The following is a 16,634-nucleotide window of genomic DNA, read 5'->3' on the forward strand; positions in this document are numbered from 1 at the left end:
CTATTGTTTAAATGTGCATACTTTTACTTTTAACTCACAAATATAAAAAAAGAAACCCACGATTTATTTAAATGTAGACAGTTGAATTCAAAATGTAACTCTAGTGTTCGGGCTCTAGAAATTGTGCTCCAATCTTTATACCTCGCTCTTTTCAACATTTTGGCTCACTTGCTGAAGCCCTTGATAGCCATGGGTGCCTGAAACCACACGTAATCCTGCCAGTCTGAACCCTCTGCCCTCTGTCCCTTACAGGTGCTGGGGTCAGTAGACAGAGCAATTATTTGGTTCTTTACTCGGAATGGCACTTTAAATTGTAGTTTAGGGCGAAAGGGTGATCTCCACTGGCCACGACCAGAGCCTCCATGTTGATCTCGTAGACCTCTCTGGAGAGGACGAGGGAGCCACCCATTAGCAGTGAGACGCGGGGCACCTTGCTGATGGAAAACAGCACCTCCAGCTGCTGCAGCACCTTCTCCAGCTCCTGAAGGGTCTGCTGACATTTGTGCCCGTCCATGTATGCAGACTGCACTGGCCTCCGACTCACTGTGTCTTGATCTTGACAACCAAACACTATAACTTAATTTCATATCCACAACAACATTTCGTCACTTATGAACATATTATGTGCAGTTTGAAAATCTTTATTTTACCTGCATTGAGGCTTGCTGGTTCTTCTGCGAGTACATATGTCATGAGTAGCTGCTGTCTCTGATAGAGAATGCACTTGAGGATCTCGCTGATGAAGCAGCAGCAGCCTTCCTGAGTTGCAGTGCCGGGGAAGACCACGCTCACAAGGCCTTCCTCCCGTGCTCTTCCCACCACCTCAGCATCACTGGCCTCTGTGCTGTTATGTTGTTTACTGGGAGTCACATTGGAATCTTGCACACTGGACTGACCAGAAGTCCCTTGTTCTTGAGTGTTGTCTGTCCAAATGATGACCAGAGTAATGTGATTTGGGTGAGCAATGGACATGCCATGTTACATTTAAGATAGTTAAATGCTCATGAATTCTAGCAAGGCCAGAATCAAAAGAATTGTACTTTCCTTGTTGAGCCTAATGTTTTGTAAGCAAAGTCTGTACCTGCAATGTAACTAGAGAATATAGCACAATGTCCATCCTAATTTCCCAGAGTACAAGATGACACCCAAAGATATTCAACTTACACTTACAAGAACACTGAGAAAAGCTGCAAGACAGTGTTTGGAGCCTCTCTTTAAAATTGACTACAGACCATCGAAAATGACACTGAAACAGTAAATGTCACTTAGAATTTAATCATATGAATGATCACTAGCATTTTTTCTGCACTATGATCTCTCATTGTTTTCACGATGGGGCATTTTGGGCAACATATATGCTGACAGTGAAATATCTGTGGCAGGCCAATATTGCTTTACAGATAAGTGTAATATTATTTTAAATTGTGTGCAGTGCACTGACTTGGTTCAGGCAGGGTTTTCTCATGCTCCTCACAATACACTTCAAACAATGGGCCTCATTCATGAACTGTTCTTACGAACAAATTTGTTCTCAATTCCCACTTATGAAGATTTTACGAAGATTGTGGCATTCATGAATTTTTTCTTATCTAGGATTTTTTCTTAGGCGAGAACAAATCCTACGAACACTCAGGAGTACTCTTACGCACATTTCAGTGCCGAAATGTTGGCATGGTTGTGTTTTCTTCTCTTGTGTAGTTCAATAAAATGCAATATTACAGTGATAATTCTGTCATATTTATTCATTTATTTATTTCATATTTTTGGTCATTCACAAATAATTTAAATTCTAAAATAAATTAAATGTGCCAATGATTTAAGATAAATCAAGTTAATTGGAAACATGCCATCAATTAGTAACCTCCCCACCCTATTTATACGTGGCATTTCTCCATCCAAGGCCCGCAAAACAATGGCATAAATATTGCTGCTACGGCTTTCATCAAAGTAAGAACACAGCTACAAACAATTCTGAGTCTTACGAACGAGTTGGTGAATCTGACGTAGGGTTTTCTTAAGGAACCTCTTAAGAACAACTTAAGAAAGAATCTAAGAAGATTCTCAAGAAGATATTGGTGAATGAGGCCCATTGTTATTTTAAGTTACATGACCCACATGACCCCTTGGAATATTAGCCTATCACAGACATATCAGCGTATATATTGTCCGATATGAAAACCTGATATTTAAAAACTACAAATACAGAATGGAGGAAGTCACTCCACCAGGATGAGTTTCAATGGGGGATAAAACAGCTGGTGTCAGGAAATGTAACAGCTACCTCACTAATGGTTAAACTATAAACCGGCACAAAAATGACAATTACCAACACAACACAAGCCACCATGTTCTGAACAGACACACTAAAAACACTTTTAGTTTTAGAACAATAATAGCAAACTTACTATTAATATTAAACTGTCAAAAAAACAACAACAAGGTCTTAAAGGTCCCATATTATGGTCATTTCTGCTTCTTGAGATGGTTCCTTAAGTCTAAATGGAATGTTAGTAACATGCTTTGGTCGAAATAAGCTGAAGGATTAAGCACAGCAGGGTTCTTGAAACACCAGTTTCACAGCCCTGCTCCAGGTGGCCTGTTTCAGTGCCTAAATGCTAATAAGCTACTGCGCACCGCCCACGGTGCCGCCCACCTCCTGCGGAAGACGTGAGGACGGCATCATGTGACCATGGCAACGGCGGAGTTTCTGGAAGTAATGGCTGCCGGACAACAGACAGCGGTCCGACCCAGAACAACAAGAGGCTCCAGAAGAAAGTAAGCAGCCAAGAATGAACATTGATGTTTCTCATTGGTTAGTAGTTAAGTTTGTTACCTCAACATTACTTTTATGTTACTGCAGACTAACTAAAGTTTTACGAGCTTACTGGCCGTCTGCCCCACGTTGTTCTGGTAACAGCCCCCTTCTCCTGCCTCCAGTGTTTACATCATAAAGCTTAGCCAAACCTTGGCTGGTGTTTACTGCTGTTCAGTTGCAGTAACGCGGATGCAACTTAGCAACAGCCATTACAAGACAAAAGCGTAACCCCATATTATTTACCTTAATGTAGCCAGGTAAGTTGATCGAGAACCTCTTATTTGTAGTGACGACCTGTAATTAGCTACTGCCAGCAAGTTTCAAGTTTTCAATAAGCCACAGTTGCCCCCCCATCACCTCTCTACCAGCAGAATTGTTTATTTACCAGTTACAACGGTTTATAAACTTTAAATATATTACCAAAGAAACAATGCGACGTGATTAGCGATTATAGTTTCCAATGAATAATAAAAATTCTGCATCAAGAGCAGGTGGTCCTGTGGCAATTGTGTATAAATGCCTACATAACCTGAGAATATCTGCTGTATGGAAATACCACAATGAAGTGTGAACACTGGGCAAACAAGGTTGTCATTTTGCTCTCTTTTCTCTAATCTATTGTCACTCACTCACCTTTCATAATTTCTAGGTTACATGAAGACTACAACAGCATCCTGAGCCACCATCATGCATGGTGGACCCTCCTGGCCTGTAACCTGTCTGCCTGAATGTACTGCACTGCAGAATGCACTGAACATTTATCGGACAGACTATGGACCTTTACGTCTGAGGGGGAATAGTGCAGTCAGCTTTTAGTCACATATTAATTTATCGCAAAAGTGTTATGATGAAAAGTACATAACTGATTCCTCTATCTTACATTGCTTATAGTTTATCTTTTACTTATTACCATGAAAATTACATATCAAACAATGAAAACAGAACAGTAAGGAAAGATGTTTCATTGTAAGAAACATTTGTAAACATGTGTTGACATGAATGAAATAACAACAAGAAGAAAATATAAAGTGAAACAGTTTGACTTTATATATCAAATTCAATATCAATATGAAAATAATAACAAAAAGTATCTAGTTGCCATGGGTGTAAACATTCAGTGCTGAGTTTATATTGAATTGTGTTCAGCCAATATAGCCTACAGAAGCTTTGAAAGCTGGTGCTGGGGCTCTCTGGGGTGGAGAGTGAGAGTTGCGTGGTCCGAGAGGTCTTCAGGGATTATGAGTTTCAGCACCTCGTTCACATATGGGCCAGGGTCCTGGAAAACCTTCTCGAAGATCAGGTCCAACAGAGCATCACCGCAGTCTGCAGTACAATAAACAAAAATGTATGTTTACAGGAAAATTGCAGTAGAACCAAAAAGCCTTGTGCTGTACTGTTGTGACGTTTCTCTTATTTCTCCTAATTACTTCTTATTTATACATTCTCCTTATTATTTATTTTGAAAACCATCTTAAAAGAATTCAGGTTTAAGTGTTTGTGTTCAACCTTTTGTGTGATGCCTGTGTGTCCACGTTTATTTTAATTTGTGAGGTTCAAATAAAAGATTGTAAAACTTACGGAATGTCTCTGTCTTCACTGGTTTGGCTCTGGACTCTCCCTTCCTTCCTGGACTTTGGAAAGCTCAGTTTGGAAAGAGGATCTCCTGATGATGTGGTGGCTTGTCCTCTATCAGCCTTCTCACTGTAATGCAGTGCAGCCAGGTAGAGTCTTGAACAGTAAAAATACAATAAAACATGAAAACAATTGCATGAAATGGGCAAACAATTTGAAATGTTTTTCAACAAGTAATCACAGTTTAATCATCTTGCACAGAATTCCCAGATATGGATAGGATAACACATGAAAGCACTATTACAATATAATTCAAGCACTAAAGGCTGCAACGCGTTACATTACTCTAACCTGACCTCTTTATTTCAGTAACGAGTAATCTAACGCGTTAACATTTCCAAACCAGTGATCAGATTAAAGTTATTTATTCAAGTCACTGTGCATTACAATTATTTGGGTCATTTTCCTTAGTAAAAATATATATTCTTGCTTTCTTCTTGCGTCTCGGGGAGTGATGTCACGTACGTCTGAAGTCACGTTTTAGCCACGAGGATAACTCACGTGTAACACCACGCAGCAACACAAAAATGGAGGGAGGAGAGAGATGCGCGTTTTCTAGCTGGAAATATGGTCATTATTTTGAGTTATTAAAAACAAAAAATCACGAATACTTGGTCAGGGGCCCGGCCCGACGAGGATAGCGGCGGGGTCGGGCTCGGGCAGAGAATCTAAACTGTGTAGCAGGCAACAGTACACTCGTTTTGCCCTGGCCCATGCCAACATATTCCAGTTTAGAAAACGTTTTCAAATGCATCATTTCCCAAAATCCTGAAAACTTAGACCCGGCGGAGGGTGTTTGTATGTACCACTTGACCGACCGGGTCTCTGGGTTTGCATGTGGAGACCGTGTTGATGCGAACTAGAAGCTCGCGGTTAGCATTAGCTTGGAAGATCGCGGTTAGCATTAGCTGGTACTATGTGACACCGCTTGGTTAGTTCGTGAAAAATTGCTAAATAAACACAGCTAAATACTTGCACATGCAGACATTTCCCTATGACACGCATTACATAATGTGCAAGATCAGACATGTAATACACACAATGATTCTGCTGTAGCACTAACTTGTGTGGTCAGAGAAGCTAACGTTAGCGGTTAGCTGCTAACCACCTTGTTCTCAATGGCAAAACATACAGTACATCACGCACGCGTTCAGCCTTATCTACAGAAACACACAGCACATTTGTATACTTACATGTCCTTGGTCTGCAAGCATTCCTTTGAGTATAAGTCTGCCGACTACTCCTGCCTTGTACTGGCCCAAGTTGGTGAAACAGTCAGCTCAAAGTGGTTCGCACACACCAACAGTTTTTTGCCAACTTCAGCTAGGACATTGCAACCGCTTCTTCCCGGTCGTACATTCGCCATTTTCTAACCGAGCGGAAAAAAATGGCGCCGTTTAGATAATTCCTTCGGGTGTGGCAAACCTTCACCTGGGGCGGTGCCACCAACCTAGGGGGACGCGTCTAATCTGTCGGTGACGTCACCGACAGACTATCTTCAAACTGGCCTGCTCACAAACTGTGTTTCAAAATGTCTGTGTTCAGGATTTAATGGGCGGGTCAGAAATCATGGCCGCGTTACTTGCATAAACCCCACCCTGCTGCGGAAGCAGTAAATACATTCAGCGCATTAGCTTCAGTGGTTTTTCGCTCGCTTGAGTCTTGGATAGGATCTCTTACGATAGTTTGCAGCTAGCTAACCAGTCAACCAGTCAGCTAAACAGTCATGTCTCCTCCACATCGCTCGTGCATCTTTCCTGGATGCCACAGTGTGCAGGGTGACGGCGCTGTTAGCTCATTTAAGTTTCCTAAGGAGGACAACGTAAGGAAACGGTGGATCGATTTTGTCAAGAGGAGCTACTGTGGAGAGTTCAAAATCACCACCATCACCCGTCTCTGCAGTGTCCACTTTACCCCCGATAGTTACAGCAACTGTCACCAGGTAAAGTCTGGATATCTGAAGAGTCTGTTGACGCTGGTCATTGGGGCCGAACCGACCCCTTCTGTTCCCGGCTTGCATCCTCCAGTCCCGCCGACAGCGGGTGCCACCATCCCTGCCACCGGCATTACGTGCTCCCCTGAGAGTGTAAGTGTGTGCTTATGTATGTTATAAATATTGTACATTTGGGCAATTAAATGCATTTTGCTGAAGGTGCAAATCCTGAAAGTGATTTTACGTAGTGCATCCTGTCATGCCCATGTAATGTTAGCAAAAGTTATTAATCATGACATGATTTGGCCTCATTCCCTGAGCGGAGTCAATCTGACAACACAATGATAATCCACTGGTAATATTTTATGTGCACCAATATAGCTATGACAAGGAATTAAAGACTGGGGTTTTACGTTTGTGTGTAATGTAAAACATGGACTGTGAGGCACGAGGCTGAGCACTATCAGTGTCTAACTCAGAGTCAGTTTCTGGCTCTGATGACTCAAAACAGGTAGGGCTGGGTCTGTCCGATGATGCTGCTAGCTTACTGTAGGTTACGTCCTTGTACAGTACACGGAGGAGGCTCCCCTCCCTGCATTGGCGTGGTTCCAGCGCCTCTAACTGACACGACCCAAGCGTTTCACAGCAGAGAGAAGGAGAACTGCTTGTTTTCCCATGATTTTGAGACCTAACTTTATATTCTTCTTTTTTTAATCTTTCAAATTTGGCTCAGTTGGCGTGACAAACTCATAACACAAATGTATTTCTGCTTTACACGGACTTTAAACAACTTGAACATTGTTGAAAACAAACATATCACGTTTGCTACAGGTTTTATTCCGCCATAGGCACGACATCATATCATGAGTGTATAATGAACAAGACTCATAGCGGGAACGTTTCAGAAGCGGAGCCTTTGCCTGCCCGACTTTGTTGATCTGGTCATTTTACGTTTTTATACCATCGGGATTCTGTGTTGGGTGTTTTATTTTGAAACTCGGCCGGATGCTCTATGCCATTCCTGTTTCTCTGACTTCCTGTCGGTGCGATCTGCTCTGTGCAGCTTGTCGCAGCTTTCATCAAAAATAAACTAGGCAGCCGGGTCTCAAAGCAGCCGTGCCCGACTCGACTCCACAGTGATTGCGTCGCGGCCACTTGAGATTTGTAACACACTATCTGCTACTAGGGGAGAGTGATGTCAGGTTAACAAGGGCAGGGGTACAGATCCGATGTCAGGATTGGGGGGGGGGGGCACAAAAGCGATTTTTTTTTTTTTTTTTGCTGTATGCAACTCATACCATGCCACCATAAATCACAACTTCGTAGAGGCTCGCCATTTCATTCAAAAAGTACTGCACAGGGAATCATTTATTGTGCTTACCTCTCTAGTTTATTACAGCGTGTATCACTGCTTACTTAACTGTTATATTAGTTAATCAAAATTTTAAGGGTCTCCGGCATGTAGTGTCTACTCATATTCTTATCTTTTGCCTCCCTCAAACCCTCCCAGATCCCCAATTCTTCTCACCATCTTCCTTTTCTCCCAGTGTATGGGACTACTCTATGCATGATTAATTGATATGGATGAATATCAAAATATGAAGAGATGGAATGGGGAGTCAGAAATATATTTGTCAAACATTATTTGTTCCACCATTTCAAGCATTTCTTTTTAGATGTGAATCTAGAATGTGAAGTCTGAAAATACATTTGTTCAATTTTGAATAATTTAGGGTATTTTTATTGGGGGGGACAATTCATGTTTTTCAGAAATTGGGGGGGACACGACCTGCCTTATACAACAGCGCCCCGTTGTGGTATACAGAACAATAGTATATCTATTGTATATAATAACAGAACACAACAAACTGTTAAGTGTCACTGTGAAAGCCGTGAGAATGTCGAGTAAATTTAGGTTTTCTGTCACAACTTTCACATGGATAAGATACTATATGCTCAGATCATTAAAAGATTCGCAAAATCAATGGTAGGACATATGCACAGCATTCTCACAACATAATATTGAACCTAAAGTAAACAAAATAACTTACCCTCCCTGTGGAAGGTGTCAATGACTGTCTTCTGGACATCTGTCAAGTTAGCAGTCTTTCCCATGATTGTGAAGCCTCCTGAACCAATCTGAGAGCCCATTTAAAGTCTCAGGAAACCTTTGCAGGTGTTTTGAGTTAATTAGCTGGGTTGTGACACTATGACTTTCGGATATTGAACTTTCTCACAATATTAATTAATTTTATACATATATACACATATATGTATATATATATATATATATATATACATATATATAAACACACACACACAAATATATGTATATACACACACACACACACACACACACACACACATTCAACTACTTTTTGGGTCATTTTCTGTAGTTTAACTACTCAATTTACAAACTACAATTTTGACCAATAACATGAAATACTTTTTATTTAAAAAAGAACTGTATAACATACATTTTATTTAATTTTTCTTTGAAAAAAGGCATGAAACATGTCGTGACATGCTAAGCCAACACTGCCTCTGATTGGCTTGCCCTGGCAGCACTCAAATGCTTCACAGAGCTAAATGAATTAACCACATGGACACAGTCATGAAAGACCAAATGTTATTTTAATGACAATTTAGAAACAGCGTATGGTGTTAATAGGCTTTGTTGGGCTGACTGACAGTAAATCACTCTTTCTGAAGGTTCTTCTGCAAACACTGCAGACATAGAAGAGTTTCTGCATTGTTTTCTTAGTTGCACTTCTCTTCACTCAAAGTCATCTTCTGAAGCCATGGCCTGCTCCACACTGTGAATTTGCACTGGTAGATCTGTGGTAAGAAAAGTTCAGAATAAACAACATATACAAACAGTATATCATAAATACAACAGGATATATCACCAGATGTTTAAGATTATGTCAAGTTAAGACTAACAGAGCATTTATTTGTCTTTAAGAGGTCATGATGACCTTGAGAAACACTGTAAAGATATCATCCCCTGCTCTCCATGTTCAATGATCACGATTATTTCATTATTAAATATTTACCTCTTTTAAGAGCCTATGATTATTGACTGACTGGTGTTGAATTATTTGTTACACGTAAAAAGTAAAGAATTGTTTCACAATCTGACAGTTTGTACACTACTTGATGAGATTTCACATTGTTTCTTCAAGGTCACATATTATGAAAAACACGTTTTCTCTGGTCTCTGCATGTTTAAACTGGTCCTCCATGAGCCTACCAACCCCAAGAATGAGGAAAGCAAACGAGTCCCGCATGGTATCTGCAGCCCATCCAACGGTAAAACAGCGCTCGTACAGGCTGTTCAGATTCAGCTCGTCGTTACGTAACGAAAGGAGAGATGTGATTAGGCCGGCCTCCTCTGTGCAAACAATGTGGAAACGAGGTTTCTCACGCACATGGAGTTGCGTAGCCTCAGAAAAGTTATCTTGGAGGACCCGGAGATATCTGACGATGACGAAGCAGCACTCGCGGAAGATGAGGCAAAGAACAGAGAGGCATATGCAGAGCTGGTGCAATGTCTAGACAACAAGCGTTTGTTATTGGTAATGAGGGACGCAAAACGTGATGGAAGAAGAGCACTGGAGATTCTTCGCAAACACTATGCGGGAAAGGATAAACCCTGCGTTGTGAGTTTGTTTTGTGAACTTTCCTCACTTCATAAGGCTAGCAATGAAATGGCCATGGACTATATCAGGGGTACTCAAATACAAATCTTAAAGGGCCACAAAGATTTTTTTCAATGACTGAAAGGTCCATGTATTGAGGTCGGCCAGGCCACATGCAATAATACTGTAATATTCAAAACAAAATGTCCTTTTCATTCTAAACAACAAAATACGAACTAAAATAAAATGTAATTTCCATTTTAACATAAATCAAAATACATAGTTGAATATTTCCTCTTTTTGTTTGCCTTCAGACATTATGTCCATCAGTTCATCATGCATTATTTTATTTCATTGTGACACAGATGTGACAAGAATCCTGCTTGCAGCTTGATATGACGATTTCAGTGCATTTATTTGTGTTGTGCTTATCTCTGAATTTTGAGGAAATGTCTCTTCAAAATTCCTATGCTTCATCTCATAATGCCGTTTCGAACTGGAAATCTTCATCACAGCTTCTCCTGGCATATTGTAACGCCCCTTGTGGACTGTGGCGCAATGACTCTTGGGTATTCTGTTGATGTTGGTGTAATTATGATTCGTGAATGTGTTTGTGAATAAGATGATATGTAAGATGGTTGTGGGTTAATTCACGTCATTTGTTCTGTGATTAAATGATGTTGAGTTTTAACAAGGATGATACAAATTTTGGCACCGTGAGTGAAAGGGTGTTTGCCGGGAGGAACTCCCCGTCCGTTACGCTACAGGTGGTAATGTATGATGAGACTTGCTAAAACATGTTAAACAACATAATTGTGTGTCGCTGCTGCACTGTCAGATCCGTGGGTTCTGTCCTGGTCGGAGGGAGAATGAATAGAAATTTTAAGTTCCTACTTCTATGAGTTGTCGATTCTCACTGTCCACTCTATTATAGCAGTTTACTTGGAACACGCCATTTCAATCTCTTGCCACCGGCAAAATGTGAATACGCTAACTGCTCCAAAAACGAAAGTGAAAGTTAAAAGTTGCGATCGCAGCGTTGAATGACCCAGCTGTCTTTGTAACGTTGGCATGGAGACAAGTACCGGTGTACACGTGCTGACCCAAACAAAACACATGGTGAAGGAATAACAGTACGGGGGCCACAAACAGGAGGCCGGCGGGCCGGATGCGCCCCGGGGCCACCTATTGAGGACCGCTGGACTATATTATTTGAGAGACTATATTCACGTCATTGAGAAGAGCAGACGAGCATGGGCTTCAGATAGCCATGGTAGTTGATAGGGGTGGGAAAAATAATCGATTCTTAGATGAATCGCGATTCGGACGTGGATGATTCTGAATCGATTCACAAATGTCAAAGATGTACTTTCTACATGTTAATTGACGTTTATGTTAATGTAAACGTAATGTTGACGGAACACAAGAGGCGGAACTCAGAAGTGTGGAAGTGCAGCGCCCGGACAGTTGACGGCGTGCATACAACAAAAAACATGGGATGTGTTGTGAATGTCTGTATTCACAAACAACTCATGGGTGGAACGTCTGAGGCATTTGTTCAAGCGGAGAGGCTCGAGAGCAGTGTGGAGACTGCAGTTGGCTGTTAGCTGTTGGCTGATAGCTGTGGCATTGAGTGCGCAGCGTCCAGGTTAACTTGCGACACCTGTAACTATCAGGTATTTCTGTCATTCCGCCGTGCGTTCAAATGGTTACTTAAAGCCATCGTTCCCAGCCGCATACATCGTTATTAAGCTGAATCCAAATCGATGTGAAAACTGTACACTGTCATACAGCCCGCACAGTATGTTGAAATCCAGCCTGCACTCGGCGTGAGGTCAGTCAGCTGCGGCAAAGTGTGAGACGTCCAAATCAACCTGTGATACAAACACCTGTATCGACCGTCGACCAGCTGCAGCTGTATTAATGTACCACATGTATGCTGCTACAGGAACACTTTTCTTTTCCCTTTGGCTCTTTGCAAAGCTGGATGTTTGCTAGCAAATGTAACCTTCCAGTTGACTTGCCACATTTCTTTCATTTGTTTTATTAATTAAATATATTGGAAGTAAATTAAGTATGGATCATTACAAATACTTTGCTTTGAAAGTACCAAGTAGTCATACAGTGAGAAAAAAGTAGGAAGTGATTAGCAAACTCAGATTTCATTTATTATTATTTTTTTAAATCGTGCTTTGAAATGTACATTAAAAAACTTGCTGCATCGAGAATCAATTTAGAATCGAATCGTTGACCTCTGAATCGGAATCAAATCGAACAGTGAGGTGCCAAGAGATTCTCACCTCTAGTAGTTAAGGGGCTACCTGATTCATACAAGCCATTCATCGTGCACATCACCCAGACAAATGACACTAGAACATCCAGCAAGTTTAAAACAAAACTGCGAAGTTATGAGAGTACTGAAAAATATGGGAAGAGTGACGTGAATGTAGAAGTAAACAACTTGATGAAGACTAGCAGGGCAACGAGGAAGATGAGGAGGCAGAGGAAGAGGAAAGAAAATGGACCTGGCTGATGTCGAGTGGTACGCATGTGGTAAAAAGGGACACATTTCCAGGACATGTCCTGACGAATACCAGACGATAAGAGAGGAACGAAATTGGGACACACCACAGCGAGGAAGGGGGCGCAGTCGAGGATGAGACCGTGACCATGTGAGGAGAGATGATGGAGAGACGGAGGCAGAGCCTACATCTTACTGTTTCTTAAAGTTAAGTGACTGCCCCACACAAAGTGAAAACAAGAAGGGTCTCATGGTCGACAGTGGCACCACAACACATGATCAACGACGCCACAAAGTTCAAAACAATGGACAAGAGCTTCAGACCCGAGACCACAAGATCGAGCTTGCCGACGGGACCAATGTGAGCGGGATGGCAAAGATGAGGGGAGACGCCGAAGTCTACTTGCTGGACAGCGAGGGACGACAGGTGAAAACGAGGCTCAAGCAAGCACTCTACATCCCATCGTTTCAAAGAAATATCTTTTCAGTCAAATCAGCGACAGCCAGTGAAGCCGAGGTCTGCTTCAAGGACGGTGATAACTGGCTGGTCCACAAGGACGGTACCAAGTTCAAAATGGATGTGTATGGTAGGCTGTATTACCATAGCACAGTAGAAGACGAAAATGTCGATGACGTGCATGGTTGTCATGACATTCAAATGTGGCACAGGATACTTGGTCATTGTAATTTTGATGATGTTACAAAATTAGAAAAGGTGGTTGAAGGGATGTCGATAAAAGGGAAACATGACAAGTCCAATCAAAACTGTGAAATATATAGAACCAGCAGATAAAGATGGATACAGGTATGCAATAGCATTTACTGATGATTACAATGGGATGATTTTTCCATACTTTATCAAAGCAAAGAGTGACACGACAAAAGCTACAGAAAAATTCATAGCAGACGTAGCACCATATGGAAAGATAAAGTGCATACAGTCCGATAACGGAACTGAGTTTACCAGGCAGGAGTTCCAGTCTTTACTTAGGAGTAACAGAATAAGGCATGAGACGAGTGCACCCTACTCACCTCATCAGAAAGGAACTGCCGAAAGAGGTTGGTGAACCTTATTTGAGATGTCACGATGCATGCTATTGGAGAGTAGCCTCCCAAAGCAATTATGGACATATGCTGTACAGACAGCAGGTCAAATCCACAACAGGTGCTACAGTAGGCGGCTAGAGCAGACACCTTACTGTGTTTTCACAGGAAAAACGCCTAACCTATCTAACATGAAGATATTTGGCTCTGAATGCTATGCATATAAGCAGGATAAGAAGAAGCTGGATTCTAGGTGTGAAAAGGGGATTTTTGTGGGCTATGATAAATATAGGCGAGCATATAACATGTATTATCCTGAGACAGGAAAAGTCCTAGTACATAGGCTGATAAAATTCATTACCAAAGGTAGCGCAGATAGCCAGACTCAGACAGATTGTGACATGGGGGACGCCACAGAGTTATGGAGCTACACTACCAAAGATAGTCAAACCAGGGTCAGGGACAGCCTAAGGAGAGTAAAGAGTCCAGTGTTGAGGAAACTGCTGAGGCAGGTCCGACCCAGACAGATAGTACTCAGAGAGAACAGGGAGAAATGAGGTATCCTACGAGACAGAGAGAGGCTCTAGAATACTTACAGGAGTACCGGTAGAAAGCTGTGTAATAATGACAAAACTGAAAATGTAGATTATTTCTACAGAGTGGCTTATAATGTACCTAAAACATTTAGAGAGGCTATGGACTCTAAGAAGTCAAAAATTGTGGGCTGACGCGATTAAAGAGGAGATGAACTCTTTGACAGAGAATGAGACTTTCACTCTGACCCTACTGCCAAGAGGCAGTGGGAGGTCGCTGGGTATATGCAGTGAAAGAGAGCCCAGATGGATCTGAGACTTGTTAAGCCAGAGATCGACTATAAGGACACCTTTTCACCGACAGCCAACATGACCTCTGTCCGAGCATTAATGCAGGTGGCTGTACAAGAGGGTCTTAACCTACACCAAATGAGAAAGTGATCCTGTTAGTATGGATAGATGACTTAATCATTGCTGCGAGTAACAACACCTTGCTCAGTGATGTAAAAGAAATGTTGAAGAGAAGGTGAAAGATATGGGTCCACTTAAACACTTCCTGGGTATCGACTTTAAACAGAGTGAGGGAGAGGTCACAATGACTCAAAAGAGACTAATAGAGAAAATGTTAGTGAAATTTGGAATGTTTGAATGCAAACCGAGATCCACCCCATGTGAACAAAAGTTAAACTTTGACAGTGAGGGTGAAATCATTGACCCAGGATATAGAGAGATAGTAGGTAGCTTGATATACATTATGACATGTACTAGACCTGATCTGAGCTGGGTTGTTAGTAAACTATCACAACACCTAGCAGAGCCAAAGCAACAGCATTGGGCTACAGCAAAACACCTACTGAGGTACTTAAAGATTGATCAAGAACTACACTACTAGAAATGTGAGAAAAGCCTACAGCTTGAGGGACGTAGTGATGCTGCCGGAAAACGGGTTAGATGCGGTGACCCCTGCAGAACTCTGCTCTAAGTGACCATTTTAATCCTCTAGCCAATTTTCAAGCTAAATATCCAACATGCTAGTTAACGTCAAAGACTGCGGTGGAAGGTGACGGTAAAACATTTCCTTTCTCTAACACTGGATTTATTTATGCCTGAATTTTTAAGGTGTGGCGGCTTTTATTTTGCCGTGCAGTGCGCCACAGTCAATTACATGTAGGGGAAACCCTGGCTGTGTGAAATTGATGAAAAACAGTAAAAAATGGGACCTTTAAAACTCCTAGCCTGGAATTGTTCTACTATTACTCAAATGCTTATTTGTGGAGACCAAAGCAAATAAGATCTGCAGATTATGTGGTTCCCAGGCTAAATAACTCCTCATTGCAGAAATGAGCGGGGTCTATCTTTCTCCCAGAAGTTGTAGCCCTTTAATTCAAGTCATTACCTGAGCCTTCCCTGCGTCTTCCTGGATGGCACACACGTTGTTACCTCCACAGACCTTTCTGCAGGGAGTCTTCACCATTCGCACAGTTATGACATAGTTCATACCAGCAACCACCTGTAAGGAGAAATGGATGGGTCATGGATATACATATAATGGTAAACCTTAATGATAAAGCACTGTAGCAACGCAACAACAGCTATCACGACAATACTGATGCCATCATCCACTCTTCTCATCAGTCAAATACTATTGACATGTCGCATAGTTGTGTCATTATTTAGAGTGTTTGAAATTGATTGGCTCAGGGAAACCCTTACATCTTTATTAATCCTGTCAGATTTGTTATATAATTTGACTCCAGACAGAAGGTACCGTTTTTGGTTTATTTATTTTACATTTTTAACTACTCATTACTTTGCACAATATGAATATACCCATTGCTTTAAAAAGGCTTTCTATCTACGTGTTTTTATGGTTTTAATCATTTAATGTTATTGTTTGTTTTTCTCTTTTATTACTTTGTATTTTATCATTGTGTTTTTATTTCAACAATTTAAAACACTTTGCTTAAATAGTGTTCTGCTTGCTCTATTTCTGACATAAAGTAAAAAAAACACAAACAAAACAAAAAGGGGAAGCTCATTTACTTCTCTGAAAAAGCCTGGGCCTGTTCACATTGTTAAAGTCTAACGGGACAGGACAGGATTTAATTTGATTTTGGTGTTTATAGTCTGTAAACATTAACACATCTTATTAGAAGTTACTCACCTGACTCTGAATTCTCATCACTTGTGCCACTTTGCGCGGGCACAGGTCGTTGCTGCCTCTGTTGTGTTGGATGACGGCGAAGTTCAGAGCATCCCTCGCCCCGGCGTCATTGACATCAATGTCCCGGAAGCCCCCGGCCCGGGGCATGGCACCTAAACCGACGGCGAGAACCGCCGCGACAGCCGCGAAGACAATCTTCTTCCACATCGTGTTTCAAGCTACAAAAACACAACAAAACAACAGCCCCGGTATCTCCTCCGTTTTATATAAACAACGACGTCACGGCTGCCCTGCGCGCCGAGAGTGGCACATCTCGCAGCCAATCAACAGTCTATGAAACACAACCCCCCC

General features: G+C 41.6%; 1 protein-coding gene and 1 pseudogene across 1 annotated transcript; both read right to left on the bottom strand.

The window, feature by feature from the left end:
- Positions 1–6: 6 nt before the first annotated feature.
- On the bottom strand, positions 7–8,682 carry LOC115596306 (MAD2L1-binding protein-like; annotated as a pseudogene).
- Positions 8,683–8,995: 313 nt separating this feature from the next.
- LOC115596307 (cystatin-C-like) lies at positions 8,996–16,611 on the bottom strand. Its single transcript, XM_030441213.1, has 3 exons — positions 16,284–16,611; positions 15,516–15,629; positions 8,996–9,218 (listed from the first exon to the last, which is right to left on the bottom strand). Exons 1-3 carry the CDS (start codon positions 16,488–16,490, stop codon positions 9,141–9,143), a joined length of 399 nt encoding a protein of 132 aa, XP_030297073.1. The 5' UTR covers positions 16,491–16,611; the 3' UTR covers positions 8,996–9,140.
- Positions 16,612–16,634: the final 23 nt, after the last annotated feature.

Source organism: Sparus aurata, chromosome 15 (assembly GCF_900880675.1).
Source record: "Sparus aurata chromosome 15, fSpaAur1.1, whole genome shotgun sequence".
NCBI classification, from domain to species: domain Eukaryota; kingdom Metazoa; phylum Chordata; class Actinopteri; order Spariformes; family Sparidae; genus Sparus; species Sparus aurata.